At 41.8% G+C, this 17090-nt stretch overlaps 1 protein-coding gene across 1 annotated transcript in view; it reads left to right on the forward strand.

Annotated features, from left to right (window-relative positions):
• Positions 1 to 9760: 9760 nt before the first annotated feature.
• The window catches only part of LOC134531746 (polypeptide N-acetylgalactosaminyltransferase 35A), a 52311-nt gene continuing 44981 nt past the window's right edge, over positions 9761 to 17090 (forward strand). The window contains exons 1-2 of the mRNA XM_063367619.1: positions 9761 to 10608; positions 14130 to 14268. Coding sequence (XP_063223689.1) covers positions 10212 to 10608; positions 14130 to 14268 — 536 coding nt within the window. The 5' untranslated portion in view covers positions 9761 to 10211. The remainder of the gene's footprint in view (positions 10609 to 14129; positions 14269 to 17090) is intronic.

Raw genomic sequence — 17090 nt, forward strand, 5'->3', positions numbered from 1 at the left:
TTCACCACCGAGGCTAAACGCATGTTCCACACCATGGAGCCCCTCAGCACTGACCTCTTTTTTCCGCAATAGTTTAAGTATAAAATCATTTTTTGTCGACTGTGTGGCTAGCCCCACTGCTTGCACCAGCCGCTTAACTTAATCATCTATGCCCGCACAAGGGACTTTTTCTTGTAATATGTAATATTTGCCTGGTCATGAGATGCGGTCCAGGCCTTAAGTAATAGACATTACATCATGAGAAAGACATTTGTAACTTCGCCTGCATAGGACCACCATGTTAGTTGAACAGTTCGCCCACGACTTTAACATTTAATATGACTCAAGATCTTTCCTTGCCCTCCTTTGTATCCTGACGCCATACCTCCTGCAGTAGAAAAGCCTGGTCATCCATCACCCCACCAATACCAGATCCCGCTGGCAGAATGCACCCCTAGCCCTCACCCCAAGTCAAATACACAACTACGCAGACGCGGAAAAGAAGTAACCAGTGTTGTGGTAATCGGCAATTTGTTGTTAATTATTCTTCAAATCCCATGTATGCTCGTGCAATGTGCATCAACCCCTTTAGTGCCCACAAGGGATAGTGCATCATACAAGTGTGTTAGCCCCTTAAGGGCACCCTATGATGTGTACACCAGTGTTTCCCCTTCCAGCCTAGGGCCTATCTTAATTCGTAATTATGCTTGTTCACACCATCTTAATTTTCAACCCATCTTAATTATATTTATGGAACAGTTCAAAGCAAACAATGACAGTCTCCAGCTTGACTAATAATTGTATCTTAATCTTAATGTAAGATTCAATCCAAAATTTTTAGACTGCCAGCCACTTAATTTGTTATTAAATTTTTTATTCAAGGAATTAGTTTAGTTTTTAGTTATTAAGTTTGACATCGTGCGGCCGAAGGCCACCCCAAAGCCCAACCTGCAACCGCCAGTACTCAGCTTCGCTAACGGAAAGCACCCCTAGCCATGGCCCACCTGAGTCAAGTGAGCGGACCGCAGCCAAAGGTAGAGAATAGCGAACCATTTTAATTACACATGCAACGCAGTCCCTGTGCCTACAAAATTCCCCACACAATAATTAATTAATTAATCAGAAACAAACAAAAGCCCCTAACTAATAGAGTGCGACATAGGAGTGCCCGGGTCACTCACACGTATTAAGTAAACAATACGTGTGTGAGTGCCCCCCTTGCGGCCTTCAGCCTAATTTAAATACAGCAACTAATTAACATCAGTGTGCAACCCAGTGCTTACATAATTGATTAGCCCCAGAGCGGTTGACAAGAGACAGACAGTCTCTGGTGAGACGTTACAAATTCAAACTTTATTACGTGAAACACTAAATTGCAATTATTTAAGAGAGTATTTTGTCATAACTTGTCATGCCGTCACCCGCGGTCTTGGCTTCGAGACCTGGGCGGGGCCTAGTGGGAAGTGGTGGTGTGTGGGTATGTTCCGGTGGGCGCCAGGCTAGCACAGTCGCTAACCAATGGTTTTGGGCGTGGATACTTTCTGCCCCGGCGTGGACCACTAGGCCTTCGGCTGTGATTGAATTTAAGAGGGGGGTTTTCGTAGAGCTAATTATCCAGTACTCTCCTTACACAATATAGTACACTGATCCCTAGCTGGAGGGGGCAAGCAACACTACGGAAGAACACAATTGATTACGCTACTGGGTTTTATTCGGGGCTGACCCCTTTTACGCTGTGAGCACTGAGTTACACGTTACAGTTCACACAATTTGAGAGGCACTATACTTTACATTATACACTTGAAAGTTCCGCCCTTACGCCATGTCCACTCATAGCAACGGGGGGAAGGGGGGGTGATTGGGGGCGGCCAATCCCGTAAGCTTAGTTCTTAGCAGCGGCCAGGTCACTTGTGTGAGCCGCGGTCCGTGTTAAATTACTTGCGAATGCCCATGAAGTTAGCATCGGCACTTGTGTGCGCGATGTTATTACTTGTAGTAAATTAGGGGCGGGAGTCGGCCCGTACCGTAAATAGACACTGCGCGGTGGACCGGAGTCGCGTCGCCCAGTTTAAGTTGGAGCGGCCGGGTTAAGCCCTGCACCGTAAATGAACGCGGACGCACACGGGAAGCTGAAAAAGGAAGGTTTGGTTAGTGACTATATTTACCAGCGTTACTTGGTGGTTGCAAAGCGACGATGGCTTCCCGTGACACTGAGGACGTCCGGCCCGGTTCGCGAGTAGTTCGATACTGGCGTGCTAGCCTTGGCGCAGGGGAGAGGTAGGCTGATCCCGCGTGCCAAAGTTCGCCGTTTACTGTTATATTTATTTAAATATAACTTAAAGCGATCATAACCACTACAATGTTCACACAATAATTACTAAGGCTTAATTCTAATGGCGGAAGGCCTATAATAATCGTAGTTACATTAATTGTATTTAAATGTACTTAAAAGGAAGGAGAGTCAAGTTGGAGACTGTTTGTTAGTTAACCAACTACTCCAGCAGTTACAGACAAGTTAGAATGGGGGGGGGGGGAAATGATGATGGAAGAGTCATTTAATTATTTTAGGCGGAAGGCCGCAAAGGAAGCACTTGCTACGTGTGATTTCAAGTTCCCCACGGAAGTAAGTGGCACACTCCTACGACGCACTTTTCTTGTGAAGAGTTTGTAAAAATTAGGGTAATTCCTGGGCTCCCTTAATTACTCGTCTTTACGCGAGGGGCACTCGAGCCCTCAGTAATTACCGCAATTTACCTTTGTGGTACGGAGTGGCGGGAAGCTCACTTGACTCCGACCGGGTGGCTAGGGGCGCGCTTCGTTAGCGGGACTAAGTACGGGCGGTCGCAAGTCGGGCTTGAAGATGGCATCCGGCCGGACGACGTCAGTCATTAGTAATAATATTAGGAATTTTAAGCGGCCTTCAGCCTTTTGTAAACATAGTAATTTCCGAATAACGGAACTTGGGAAACTTTGGCGCGAGAGAACGGCCGAGCCCTTCCCTCGCGCCAGGGTCACACGCCAGTTGAGAGCAGCTCGCGGGCCGGAGCGGACGTGCGTTCCACGGGGAGTCATCACCCTTTGTTCACCGACCGAGTACTACTGGAAAATATAGTCATTTAAAACATCAACCTTTTCTTTAAACTCCCCGTGTGTCCCCGGTCCTTTTCCGGTATAGGGACTAACCCAGCCGCTCATTAATAGAACTCCCCGCACCAGTGGTTACGCGGGGCAGTTCAACGTACGGCACGGGCCGACTCCCGCCACCACAGAACTTTAACTAAAAGCCGTGTGCACCGGCACCGGCCACAACGACACTTCGCTTGTGAACCTGATTTAGCCTACCGACCGCGGCCCACGCAAGTGGCCCGGCCCGCAACGTAGAGACGATTTACGGGATTAACCGACAAACAATCAAGCTTCCCCCCCCACCCTCGACTGGCGTGAGGGCTTGATAAGTAAACACACGTAGAGGCACGCATGTGTCCCTCTTAGATAACGTGTGGAGTGTAATCGTGTACGTAAGAGCACCACAGTGTGCAGTTTTTTCAAGTGTAATCGTGTAATAGTGTAACCAAAACTTCTACGTGTTCCGACGCCTTACTGGCAGTCATGTACCGCCGAGTAGAGCTCGCGCCCAATGTGATGAACCAGTGTAAATCGTGAACAATAAAACGTCCACCCCGCACCTCCCGTGCGCGACGTGCGACCCGTAAAACAACCAGAACCGTGTATGTAAATTAACATAAACAACCCAACCTAATCAGGAACCAAATTCCATCACCGCCAACGGTTCTAGCGGGCCACGCTGGGGCAACGAACCCACGACCATCACACGGTTAGACACCGAGCTAACCTGGCGCCCCCCCCCCCCCCCCCGGAACAGAAATCTCTAAAAAAGCCAGCCACCCCGCTAGGACTTGCGCCCGACATCGAACACGAGACCGCGGCTGACGGCAAGTTTCACATAAAATTAGTTTTAGTTCCTATTAAGCAGTTTGAAGGGAGGAGGCTCTGTTCCTCCCTCTCATGCCACTGCCACCTTGCGGCAGTATTTAGCCTTCAACAGGCCACAGTACAGGGGATGCATCGTCCTACAGGGGGCCATCACCATTGTTTTCACTGACTTCAGTACTTCTGGTAATTATAATTCCTAAAAATTTTACTTTTTCCTCTCTGCATGTCCCAGGACCATTTACAGTGTAGGGCTTAACATGGGCGTCATTAGCTTCACCCCCTGTGTGATTCTTCCTCCATATGTTCCAGAACTTATGGCACTGGCCGACACCAGCCCATCGTTTTATTTAATAGTAAAGCATACGTCTGCCGACATCAACAGACTTTTTAGTTACTAATGTGGATTCGATGCTCACCATAGCCGGGCGGAGTCTATAGTTAGTCCAGCAATTTGACAGTATTGGCCGACTCCAGTAAACACCTCTGCAAGACTGTCGCCAGGTCTCATTTAAAGTAACGTAAAATGCCACATGTATATTTTAATACTCAATAACATCATGTAATTATTAACAAATCATTTTTTGTCTCATCCAGTGTATTTGTAACTTTGCCAGTCAACACCATTACAGTGTGATGCAAACACATAACTTGAACTGCAGTGTGTTTGATTAGTGTATTATAGCATATTATTAATGTAACGTATTGCAGTCACCCGGCCTCTGTAGAAGGCCCGGGAAGTACCTGACGGGCGCTACGGACGTTGGGGTGCTGCTGTTGTCCGGGGGGGGGGGGGGGGGGGCGCTAGTGGTAGTGGGACACTAGGCCGTTGGTGATGGGTCGCGGGTACGCTGCCCCCGCATGCCCCGCCAGGTACGCGGCTGGGAATCTACTCTGAAACTCCCTACTTGGCTGTGAGGCCGCTCGGCTGTGCGGATGATGGAATGGTGCGGAATAATCGTAGACGACACAGTTTATATTAAATTGGCTTTACGCGGTGGCAGAACCGCTACATAAGCTAGGATAGTGCGCTATGCGGCGTCTGAGCCATTGTACCATTACACTAACACACGCTGATTACAAAACAAAACACGACACTAACATAACACTGTGAATTTTCCGCGGCAGTCTCGCTGGGACGTGATTACTAGTTCGCTGGAGACAGCCAACGCCGAAAGTTAATTGTCTTAGGAGGGCTCAATGACCGTGGTCCTAAATGCGATTTTATCCTTACGTGAGGTTTTAGCCGGCCGGCGTATGCGCGGTGATCTTAATGAAAACGAGTTGGCCGGAGTCGGCCAGTGCTGTAAATTGCGTGGTCCGCGACGCGGTGCGGAATCACCAAGGAAAAGGTCGAGATAAGCCGGGTCCGCGAACTACACGCCTAGTCTACGTGAGCAGCAATGAATTAAAAAAGTGTGGTTATTAAATCAAGTGCAGAGTGAAAGATCGGTGGAACATAATTGAAGGCTACTCACGTACACACATCTTGATCCGGCGTGGAGTGGTTGGAGAATTCCGAGCATGGCCGCCTCGCAAGGGCGGGAAACTTTCACCTCCTTTGTGAGTCGGTGCCAATATTTATACCAACTTAATTTGCTCTATTATAAGCTTAAACACATTCCAGGTGCTCAATTAAAAGGTAGCACCTGGTAATTGGGTGCTTAAGGCTTAACAACTGTTTTATAGTATTTAATTATTTGAATTGTGGCATCAAGTTGGCAACTGTAAATTTATATACATATTGTTTCACTATGGACTGTTTTAGTTAGATTTCTCTTAATCTGACTCGATCATTGTCACTGGCACTTTAATTTTGGCCAGTGGCCGCGGTGACTGGTAATGAGGTTCGTTGTCTACTACGTGCGTGCGGTGCTCGCACGGAGTAGCTACAACACACTTGTTTAATGCCTGTGATTTAATAATCATGTTCTAATGTCTTGTTCATTAATTGTTTTATGGGGTCGAGCCCCTGTGGTTTCGTGCTCTGAAGTTTATTTGAGTCTAGTGGGGTCACGCCCGAGGCGCTCGCCTGACTCATTCCTGCTGGGCTATGGGTGCGCTCCGAAAACGGGATCTGGTACTAGCAGTGCGGAGCACGGGCTTATAGGCCATGGTCGGGACGACGTCAGTATTATTTAACGAGACAATTTTAATTTGTAAGTGCCCTGTTGTCCTGATATCGCAATGCCTACACTGCGAACTGCTGCCAGCCTAAACAGCAATAAACACATGTTTTCCTCAACAGCTTCTATCATTCAGAGCACCTTTTAAGCTTAACCTGTGATGTAGAATGCCTAATATGTATTTTCACTGCGTATTAAACATCAGTCACTGAGCCTAGGGGCCGATCTCTTACCAATATACAATATCCAGGTAACTTACGTAACTTTAAACAAAGTGACGGTTTAAAACTGTTCGTTTTCCAAAAGCTGCATTCATAGCTCCTTGTGCAGCCACTTTGCAAACTGTGAGTGTAATGTTAATTTGTTTGTGTAGTGCTTAATGTTACCTGTTCTTTCATTTGTATTGTGTTTGAGTGTCTACCATGTTACTTGTCACGAACATGACATGTCAGTAAGACTGCACATTCGTATAATAACACGCGGACCTTCATGTGGCATAACAAATGGGCACACACTCGTTAACACTGCCACACCCCTGCTTTACTTGTAATAGTATACAAATACATGCTCTAGCACCAATACAATATGGGTTGAGTGCTGTGGTAGCACCATGTAAAGTGTTACCTCTTTTGTAATAAATCAACATCGCTTTAGAGTTACTTTATTTCAATAGAAACCAATCACTGCTGTCACCAGTCACGTGGCCGGAACCCTGCTCGACAACTCACCGGGCACAAACTATTAGTTCAACCACAAGTCAGCACATACGACAGCACAATATAAGCTGCGACAAGACCTGGCTCATTGAATAGGACATGTCCCAGACAGCATATGTACAAAAGACCAGTTTGTAATAAATTAATCATTACTTATTTTGTGACCTCTTTAGCATAAGTGCCCCTGGTGGCTACAGCAACCAGAGTTTCTCTGCCAGGCAGCACCTGTTGTTTGCCGGCCATGTGGTGACATAATGCCTTAAGCAGAGACTCAAGCCTTCCTGTGGACTAGCTCACAGGACCTGAAAATAAAAGCTAGTTGGCACCCTCATCAACTGGCACAATACAGCAGGTCGACAACCTTCTGGCAAACTTCATTATGCTGAAACATGTTTGTCCCGCAGGAAACATCAATTTGTGCTACTGATATTTTCATTCTGGCAATTATTAGGTATTCATCAACCTTAAACCTGTTTCTTCAATACTCTCCATGCATGCCTTGGCATTTTTGCGGTATCGAGCCTAACCCGATCCCCTTAAACTTTATATCGCCACACGATCATGCCGCGAGGTTAACTCCTTCCGGGAGTGTCCGAGTCCAGAATTATGTTTTAATGTATAATTCGCGCTTTATGTCTGCTGGCATTAACAAAGACTATTAAATTAACTTAAACGTAGATTTACAACCATAACTGCTGAGTCCAATACATGATTAAATTATCAATGTATGGGATTTGTAGCCTGTAATAACAATCCCCCATCCCTAGTAAGACCGACTCTAGGACACAGTAATTAAAGCTAGGAGTAATTAGCATAACATGTTGCAGTCGTCTGGGTTCTCGTGTTCGAGACCGGGTGTGGTTCCTAGCGGGAAAACTGGCTCTTAATGAAAATGTGTCCGGGAAGACACCAGGCTAGCTCTGTGTCTAACTAAAGTTGGGTCGGTGGGTGCGAATGCCCCTGCGTGGCCCGCTAGGACCGTCGGCGATGGTTGCGGTTGGAGGGGTCCCTGACTGCTAACATGTCACAGGCCCTGTGCAGCATAACACGCTGATTCCTGGCTGGGTTAGGGAGACTCACACAATAACACACACAAATTCGGTTTTGTACTGTCGGTGACACGTCGCGCACGGAGTGTGCGGTGTGGACGTTTTAATCGGTTCGAACAATTACAATTATAGTTTACACTTACACTACATACATTGAATTACTCTACGAAATTACATTAAAATAACACTGAGTGCTCTGACGCACTGTCACTAATCTTAAACCTTCACGCCAGTCGAGGTTAAAGGGGAGGTCAACTGGAGGCGGCCAATCCCGAGAATTGTTAATGCGGTGATACCCGGGTCCACCAGTGTGGACCGCGGCTCGCAGTTAAATTAGTTGCAAGTTCTTTGCATTGTTGTTGCCGGTGCCTGTGCACTCGACGTTTAACAAAAAGTCATTGTTAGCGGGAATCGGCCCATGCCGTATGTCGAACTGCCCTGCATAATGTTTAGGGCGGGGAGTTTATGCTTAAGCGGCTGGATTAGGCCCTACACCGTAAAAAGGACCAGGGATTCATGTGGAGTTTATGCAACGAAAAGGATTTGAGTTAAAGACTATAGTTACCAGTAGTGAATTTCAGTGGAGACAAAGGATGATGACTCCCCGTGGAACGCACGTCCGCCCCGGTCCGCGAGTCGCTCGGTACTGGCATTTGCCTTTGGCACGAGGGGAGGCATCAGCCAAAGTTTCTAAAGTCCCGTTATTCGGAAATTATTTCAATAACAAGAGATTGAAAGTGGCTCTAAATACGTACATTAAATAATAAGGATTTACCTAATTTGCAGATACTCTCTAAGAATTAGATGTAACATGTTTACATAAATTAAGTTAAAATAATAGGAATCACACCAGAGACTGTTCGTCACTCGTTGACTGCTCCAGTGGCGAGTTATACACAAAAAACGGGGAGGTTCTATTTATGTTACACAATACTAAAATTAATTTAGGCTGAAGGCCGCAAGGGAGACACAAATGTATTAACGTAATTTCTCACATGAGTGATCCGGGCACTCCTAAGTCGCACTTTCCTTGGGCGGGGTTTTTAATAAAAGGTGGTGTTACTATTAAATCGTGTCTGATTTCTAACGAACTGTGGTCGAGGTGGCTGATTAATTAAAACATGGCCCTTGATTCTACCTTGTCCTCAGAGGCTCGCCTAACTTTGGTGGGCCGTGGCTAGAGGTGCGTTCCGCTAGCGGGGTCGGATACTGGTGGTTGCAGGTCGGGCTTTGGGGTGGCCTTCGGCTGGACGATGTCAATGTAATGTGTTTAAGAAGTAACAGTGCTACTTTTCGGTGCGAACCACATTTATGTTAAGTGCGGTTTTTGTATTAATAAAACAAATACATTGGGGACTACACTATGTTGATGTCCACTTTTAAGGGTCCCGAATTTTAAGCAAGAAGACTCTCTCCAAGCAGATCCAAATTGATTGAATTTTTACTGCTTTTAAATTGAGAATTTAATGCAGGGTGAAAACTTAGTCATTTTACTCGCTACTAAGAAATTAGTATCCATTTTTTATTTGCTGAATTAGTTGTTTTTGCTCGCCTGTGAGCTTGTGACATAGTTCGTACAAGTAGTACTATAGAGTAAATAAAGGTACCTATAAATATTGTCTTACATGCTTTATTTGATAACTTCCTCCTTGTTTTGTCTAAAATTGTCATGCTGGAGATTCTAGTTAATAAACTTGAAACTTTTTAATATTTATGTTGAACAAAAGTATCTAAGTTGATCTTTAATACTGTATTTTAGCTTTGCTTTACGGATAAAAGAGAATAATTGTCTATATTATAATAATTACGCTGGTGTAATTTTAATTACTTACTGTTAGTTAAACAACCATCTAACCAAATACATTATCATGATTGATGTAACCAACTTAACTTCTTTTGCAATAGAGTTGCAGTGAAAACAATTTTTTGTGTAAATATTGGCAGTTAAGCTTTGTTGTGTTTAAAGTGTTTATAGTCATGTGCTCTGTGCTGTGTATTGTTTTTTGAATTTAAAGTTTTTTAAGAATTTCACGTAACATATGCTAAGAACGAGTTTATTGATTGAGCTGTATAGGACGTTTTTTATTGGAATCCATACGAATTTGAATCGTTAAACAGTTTCGGTGTGATTTATGTTCACAATCCGAGTTTTTATATAATTTTTTACTTATCGTCTATATTGGTGGCGAAGTTAGGCGATACGTCTTTTCTTTCACTTAACCAAATTGAACATTTACATTTCTGTAGATTAACATTGCATGTGAAAAAATAAAATAATAAAGCATAGCAAAATAATTTATTTATTTAAAACAAACTAGAATGTAAACTAAAATACAAAGATAAAAGATAAACAGAAAACTTATTATATAATAATATATTGAAAGAAGGCCATGGCAACTTTAACTCGTTACAACTCATTCATTTTTGGAATCGTTTTCGCATCAGCAACGTGGATAGTGATTTTGTATTTGTATTCAAGACTGACGACTGAACCCATTCGAAAATTGTACCCAAGCACAGCATCAGTTATATATCACAACAACAATGTGCCCTTTGGAGAGTTAATTCTCGAACCACATAACCTAAATAAAGATATTAAACAGCAGTACAATTTGGATAGCAATAATCTTGTTCCATACAAGGATAAAGGGAAGAGTTTATCCTATCAGAGAGCTAAGTACCTGAAAAAGGAATACCTGAAAGAAAAATATTTAAGAAGTAAATACAGGATTAGTGAAAATCTTATTAAGCAGTTGCAGCCTAAATTTTCGAAGTCAGATGGTCAAGGTAATGGTTAATTTTAACATGTCATGACTGGTATGTTCTCTATCATGTATTCAAGTTTATCCCTTGATCTTGAGTGCATGATACTAGGTATCTATTGAGGCTATGGTACATGATGCTTGTTGTTTTAATTTAGTACGTTGAAAGATCCTGGCCAAACAGAAACATTCAAATATCACATTACAAAGAAATTATGGCAGGTCTTGAGGTACCTTTTTGGTAATATTCTTACTGTGTGGTTTTTCCATGATTAAATTCAGAAATTTTTTTTTCAAACACTACAGACGTTCCAATATTTACCCTGAAATTAACATTTCTATGGTCTTACTAGTTTCTGAGAAATTACCGTTAATAGGTTACGTTACAATACCTGCGCATTGATATGGCTGCTACCAACAGTATGGGTCTGTGTGTATATGATGTGGAGAACTTTAGTTAAATTATGAAAATGGTCAATTATGTTAGGTTATCTACATTAAAAATAGTTCAGAACAATGTGGACGGTTGGTTGGGTTAATGTAGCTTAATAAAAAATACTGTGAAATCATTTGAACAATTGGTTGGTCATGATAGCTGCATCTTAAATTGATAATTCCTAAGCATACATTAACAATATTTTTCAGTATTTTTCATGTTGCTATACTAACCTAACCAACCATCGACAATGTTTTGAAGTATCCCAAATTGCAGGTGATAGTCAGGCGCAGGTCGAAAATTTCCTTCACATTAAAGTGTAAGTATCTTCTGTTCTGATGTAGTCTGTCTCGCAGGATAGCAGTGCTGGTTCGATGGTAAATTCACCTAGCTGCTGGAGTTTTGGAAGTTTTGGCAGATTTGTGTAAACTTGGGAAGCACCTTGTTGTCCCTGGATCTTTACATGAAGTCCAGAGAACTAAGAAGTTTTGACTTCTTCTGTCTCAGCTGGTCGAATTTTTTGGCCAAGATAGCTGTATCCTCCCCATAGAGGTTTGTCAATAAAGATCGCAGGCAGGCAGATTCCAGACAATGGCCGTAAAAGTCTCCGATCTTTATTGCTTTGTACAATTCTCAAGCTTGCTGTAGTAAATTCATTGTGTGTGCAGCAGTGTTATGATCAGCTTTTTTACCCCTTGGGAATTGGTTGCTTGCCCGCTGTTCTAGACAGGGTGTCGACATTCTGGAAAACAGGGAAAAGTCAGGTAAATTGAAATGGTCAGGGAAAGTCATGGAAATTCTTCAGTGATAATAATTTAAAGGGAAAATATATGCTACATTATGCCATCAACCAAACTACGAAAGTTTTTTCCCAGATGGTATTTTAGTGCATAGTCAAAACACTCTATAAAGTGATATAGAGTGGTTCTAAATAGACAGTTGTTTTTAAAACTGTCTGAAAACCATTTTATTCATGCGAGTGATAGCGATAAGTACCAATATGTTTTCTGGTACAGCCGAGTGCTTGAATTCAGGTTATCTTATGTGGCATGCAAACATTACTTATCTTTGAAATAGTGCTAAGTGAAATGTTAACTACAAGGAATGTTTCAAACATAATGTTCATAAATTTTTTTCCACAGCTTTTTTACAAACAGAAAAATTCAGTGTTATACTAAAATACAATAGTTTGGCTGTTTTTCCACATAGTCGCCACCAAATCTGATACATTTGTCGTGCCGTGAAATCAGTTTTAAGAAACTCTCTTGGTAAAAATCAATGCCCGATAATTTCAGGAAGTTCTTCTCAGCCTATCACGCCTCGTCATTGCTTCCAAACGGGAAGTCTGTTGGGGCAAGATCAGAGCTATAGTTTGGGTGATCCAGTCTTTCCCATTCCAGATGATGAATGTGTTCTGCATTGTCCCTTGCTCTGTGGGGTCTTGCAATGTCGTCCAAGAACAGAACATCTAGACTCACAAGCTCTGGTCTCTTGAATCAAATGGGGGACTTCAATTTACTTAGTGTGTGGCAATAGCATGCCACATTAACAGTCTCTGCAGTGAGTAAATCAAGCACTGTCTGCATAATCTTCCCTGAGGTCTGTGGTACTTTGAATTTTTTTGTGGCGGGTGAGTAGGGATTTTTCCATGACACTGAGGCAGACTAGGTCTCTGGGGTAAAGTATTACACCCTTGTTTCATTGGCTGTGATGATCCTGAACAGGAAGTCATTACCCTCCTGTTCGTACCACAAGTGTTAAGAGGCTTATTGCCAGTTTTGCAGTATTGTGATCAGGGGTGAGGTCTCTCAGCACCTATCTCGCTGACACCTTCCGTTATGCCAGCTCTGCTCTCACTCCTCCCGTCGTGAATTCAGGAAAGTTTGCCTTTTGTTTTGGAAGTGAGTTTTATCACTTTATAAGAGAGCTTTTCTGTAAAAAAATGTCGCAAAGGTTATTTTTGGAATGTCCCTTGTACATTCAAGCTATGCTTTACTATGAAACAGGAATTAAAACTATTGAAAGAGCATAAATCATGAGTTCAAGATTTACGTTTGTTAATGTTTAGTAATAGATTTCTTTATCTAATTTGTTTAAAAATAATTTCTTAATAGTTTTTATTTTGTGAGAAATGTATAAATGTTGTATTATTAGTAATTAATACAAATGTGGGAGAATAACCAAGTTTTACAGCTTCATTTATCAAGCACCCTTTTTACCTTTAGATTGTACAGAATACTTATATGATGGCTCTTCATGTTTTGTGATATTTAAAAATAGTGCATTTACATTGTTGGCTGATAGTGCGAGGTAGGTTAAAGAGTACCTGACTGTTGGCAGTAGTGGATTGTGTACAAGAGCACATGTTGCACATTTGAGGTATAGGAGAGCGAGAATGCAAAAGGCAACACTGGAATGTGTTTCAGATGCCTTCTTTGCTTGTTTCATACTGTAGCCTGTCACGTAACTGCTCTTTAGTTGACATACCTAATGATTGTAGATAGTCTTCAGTGCTTTCACGTATTAACCACTGCAGGACAAACAGGAGCGTATGCAGTATTTTATTTTCACAGTTTGGAAGGGGGGAGGGGGAGTGATAGAACCACTGCCTGCTGTTTTTTTCTTTAAAATTTTTTACATTTGTTGGTGGATTTTCGGGGGAGATGTAACACCCCTCATCTCTGCCCTTGAGTGGAAAAGCATAATTGTTTGTTATAGATTGCAAGAAATGTTTGTATTTAACATGCTCTTATTAGGAAAGGGAAAGTAACTGAGTAACTACATGTGTGAGGTCATTATATGTGTCTGTCGATGTTTGATAGGCTGGTAGCAAAGTTCTAGCACGCTGTAAATTTTACCTTTTTAAAATTTTTTGTGGTGTTTATGTTTTGTTGACAGTGAGGTAATTAGAGACCCACAGTAGCACAGAACAGGGGTATTGGGGCAGCATTCGGCCATAGTTTATAGTGAGGATCCATCCCAGCATTTGACTGGCTTTATCTCTGGGGCCTGAATCAGGGCGACTGGATCTGGAATGCACATCCAGTTGCCTTATCACCACACAGTCACCGTGCTCTGTGCAAGTGCTGATCAAGCGTGTGGTTGTTCAGGTGTCGAAGAGCTCGGAATGATACGCACCCCGGAAGAGCAACAGCTGAAGTTGGACGGCTATAAGACTCACGCTTTCAACGTCCTTGTGAGTGAGCGGCTTGGTCCTCGCCGCGACATCCCGGACACTCGTCACCACCTGTAAGTACGGTCCTGTTTCTCTTGTCTCTTAAGGGTTTGGCGTGCCTGCTTTATGTGGTTTCTTGCTAACAAAGAAATGAAATACATGTGAGAGTCATCAAGTAAGTCACAAAAATTATTTAAATATAGCTTGCAGTGCTTATCACTTAAAAATGGTTATTATTATTATTTTTTCAGTATGATATCTACTAATATTTATGCACTCATCCTATCATTTTATCAGTGCCCAAATACCAGCTCAATAAAATTCTTCGGGTAGCTGTTCAGCCACATTAGGACACACTGCTATTCTAATGTACAGTCATATGTAAAAATGCTAGCTAATCAGTATAAAATGACTATCATAATTTGGATGCTGCTGCTGAGGCATTGAAGGGGGCTCTAATGTTGACCCGAGTCAGAAATGGTAGTCATAGTTGCCAAAACCAAAATATGCGCAGAATGAAATAAATGTAAACTATGTAAGACATCTGAAAGGGAAGACTTAAAAAAATGGTACACCCAACATTTAACACTGTGAGGCAAAATAACTACAAATCACAACACCAGTATGTATTGAACTTGGGTATAAATGCAAACTAAGACTAGAAATTACAATGTGCTGCAGCATGCCAAAAAGGTAAGAATTATCAAAACTGTTCATTTGCTGTGTTGATTTAAGCAGTACATATTATAGCTTTACAGTGTTTTCCAAAAGGATTACTACACAAAAATACAAATACAATTTTTACCAATAAAAAAGATAAAGATAAAACTACCATAAAAAGGTCTGATATCAGTCTTTCAAGCTCAACTGTTTTGCATAAGTCTTACTTAAACACTTAAATAAGAAACCATACAGTTAGAAAATTACAAAATACGTAGTAAAATTTAAAGTTTCTCCTTGGAGCCATAACCTTGTTGTCAACGAAAGAATTTGTCATGACAGGTGGTAATAATTATAGCTACCTGGGTAATTTACTTCTTAAATAAACCTGTGTTTTTCTTACAAGGTCAAGCCCAAAAGTATTCACTGTTAATGTGCGGCGAAAATAATGTAGCATACTGTTAGCATGCAGATATTTCACAAGAGAAACACAAGCAAATGCTTCAACACTCGTGTAAAAGTCTGTCTCAGACTACACATATAGAGAGACAAAGCTTATTTACCCAACTCGAAGTCAATTTAAAGTGTTCTCCTTTATGCTAGTGTTTACTAATTCGCAAACTATACTTCCATAGGGCTGAACTATAAAGTTTGTGAAACTATAAAGAGTACCAGTAGCACCAAAAGGAAGCAAACACCTGCTGATGTGCAAATAGATTTATGTCCAACCATAGTATAGGCACAAAAAAATTTAAAAATGCCAAAATTTGCTTGATGAGTTCCAAGAGGATTAAAATAGCAGTCGAAACAGAAGCCAGTTCGGAAATGCCCACAGTTATAATCAAAATGGCAGTGATTGAGAATGACACACTTGCTACATTTTCACTGTGTTATAATACAGCACCTTTTTGCCCAGGTCACAGCTTGAAAAAAAGGGCTAGCAAACAAAATGCTTAAGTTTACCGTCGAATGTGTGGTATATCAAATTTGGTCACAACACATGCCCAGCACAGCATGATGCCTGGCTGCAAAGAGCATGAGGTCATTGCTTACTTATAGAAAGGTAGTGACACTGCAGTTTTCTCAGTTCCTCCCCCACTGGTCAGGTTCAACTTCTTCATTGTAGAAACAAAGTCGTGGACACGACCACAGCCCATGGTATTCACATATCGGCCACATTTGTCGGAGTTCTGTGCGCGGCGAGCGCCGCAGCTAAAGTTTTAGCTCTTAACGCCAGTGGTGCCATGCGTTGTCATGGAAACAAACACACACCAAGGTCCATAGTTTCGGTAGGCTGACAGCTGACTCATGAGTTAACCAGTACACTCCGAAATGAGGAAAAAGGTTCCTCTCAAAACTAAATTAATCAAACCAAAAGAATTAATTAATTTAGTTTGTAGAGGAACCTTTTTCCTCATGTCAGAGTGTACTGGTTAACTCATGAGTCATCTGTCAGCGTACCGAAACTATGGACCTTGGTGTGTGTTTGTTTCCATGACAACGCATGGCACCACTGGCATTAAGAGCTAAAACTTTAGCTGCGGCGCTTGCCGCGCACAGAACTCCGACAAGTTAAACTAATTAAAACTTAAAACCACAGCACGAGAGACACTGAGGCGTTTAGCACACCTCACTGCCATCTATTAACATTTTTGGAAAGTACTTGCTACTACATTATCGAGAGTAACAATCAATACAGAGGCTAGGTGTTTGAATTTCAGTCCACCATTTATGATTTTGGATTTTACGAGGTTTTTTTGAAATTTCAGGCAAATGCAGGGAAGGTCCTTTACAGTAGTCCATGGATATTTCCTTCCCTGATATATTTGACCTGAGTTGTTTATCATGGACTCTAATGAACTCTCTTAGAATTTTTTGTGGCCTTTATTTTATATCAGTTTTGGTGAATCATTAAAGCCAGCTTAATAAACTATGCAAGTAACGCAACATCGCACCAATGCAAAATGCAACCAACGTAAGAAAATTGTGGTTCTTAATAAAGCAAAATAGTAAATGTTAAAATAGTAAAACAGTGGAAAATAAATTAGTACCCTGGCTTCTTTTGATAATTAATATTTATCATGAAAATAAAATAAATTTTATATTATTTGATTTGAAAGTGTTATTTTCTTTCACTGTGTAAAAGTTTAAGTTTAATCATGATGTATACAGCAAAAAGAACATTGTGGGCTTCTGTGCACAAAACATCTGCATTTTTAACCTTTTTCAGAACACT

Source organism: Bacillus rossius, chromosome 5 (genome assembly GCF_032445375.1).
Source record: "Bacillus rossius redtenbacheri isolate Brsri chromosome 5, Brsri_v3, whole genome shotgun sequence".
Lineage (NCBI taxonomy): Eukaryota > Metazoa > Arthropoda > Insecta > Phasmatodea > Bacillidae > Bacillus > Bacillus rossius.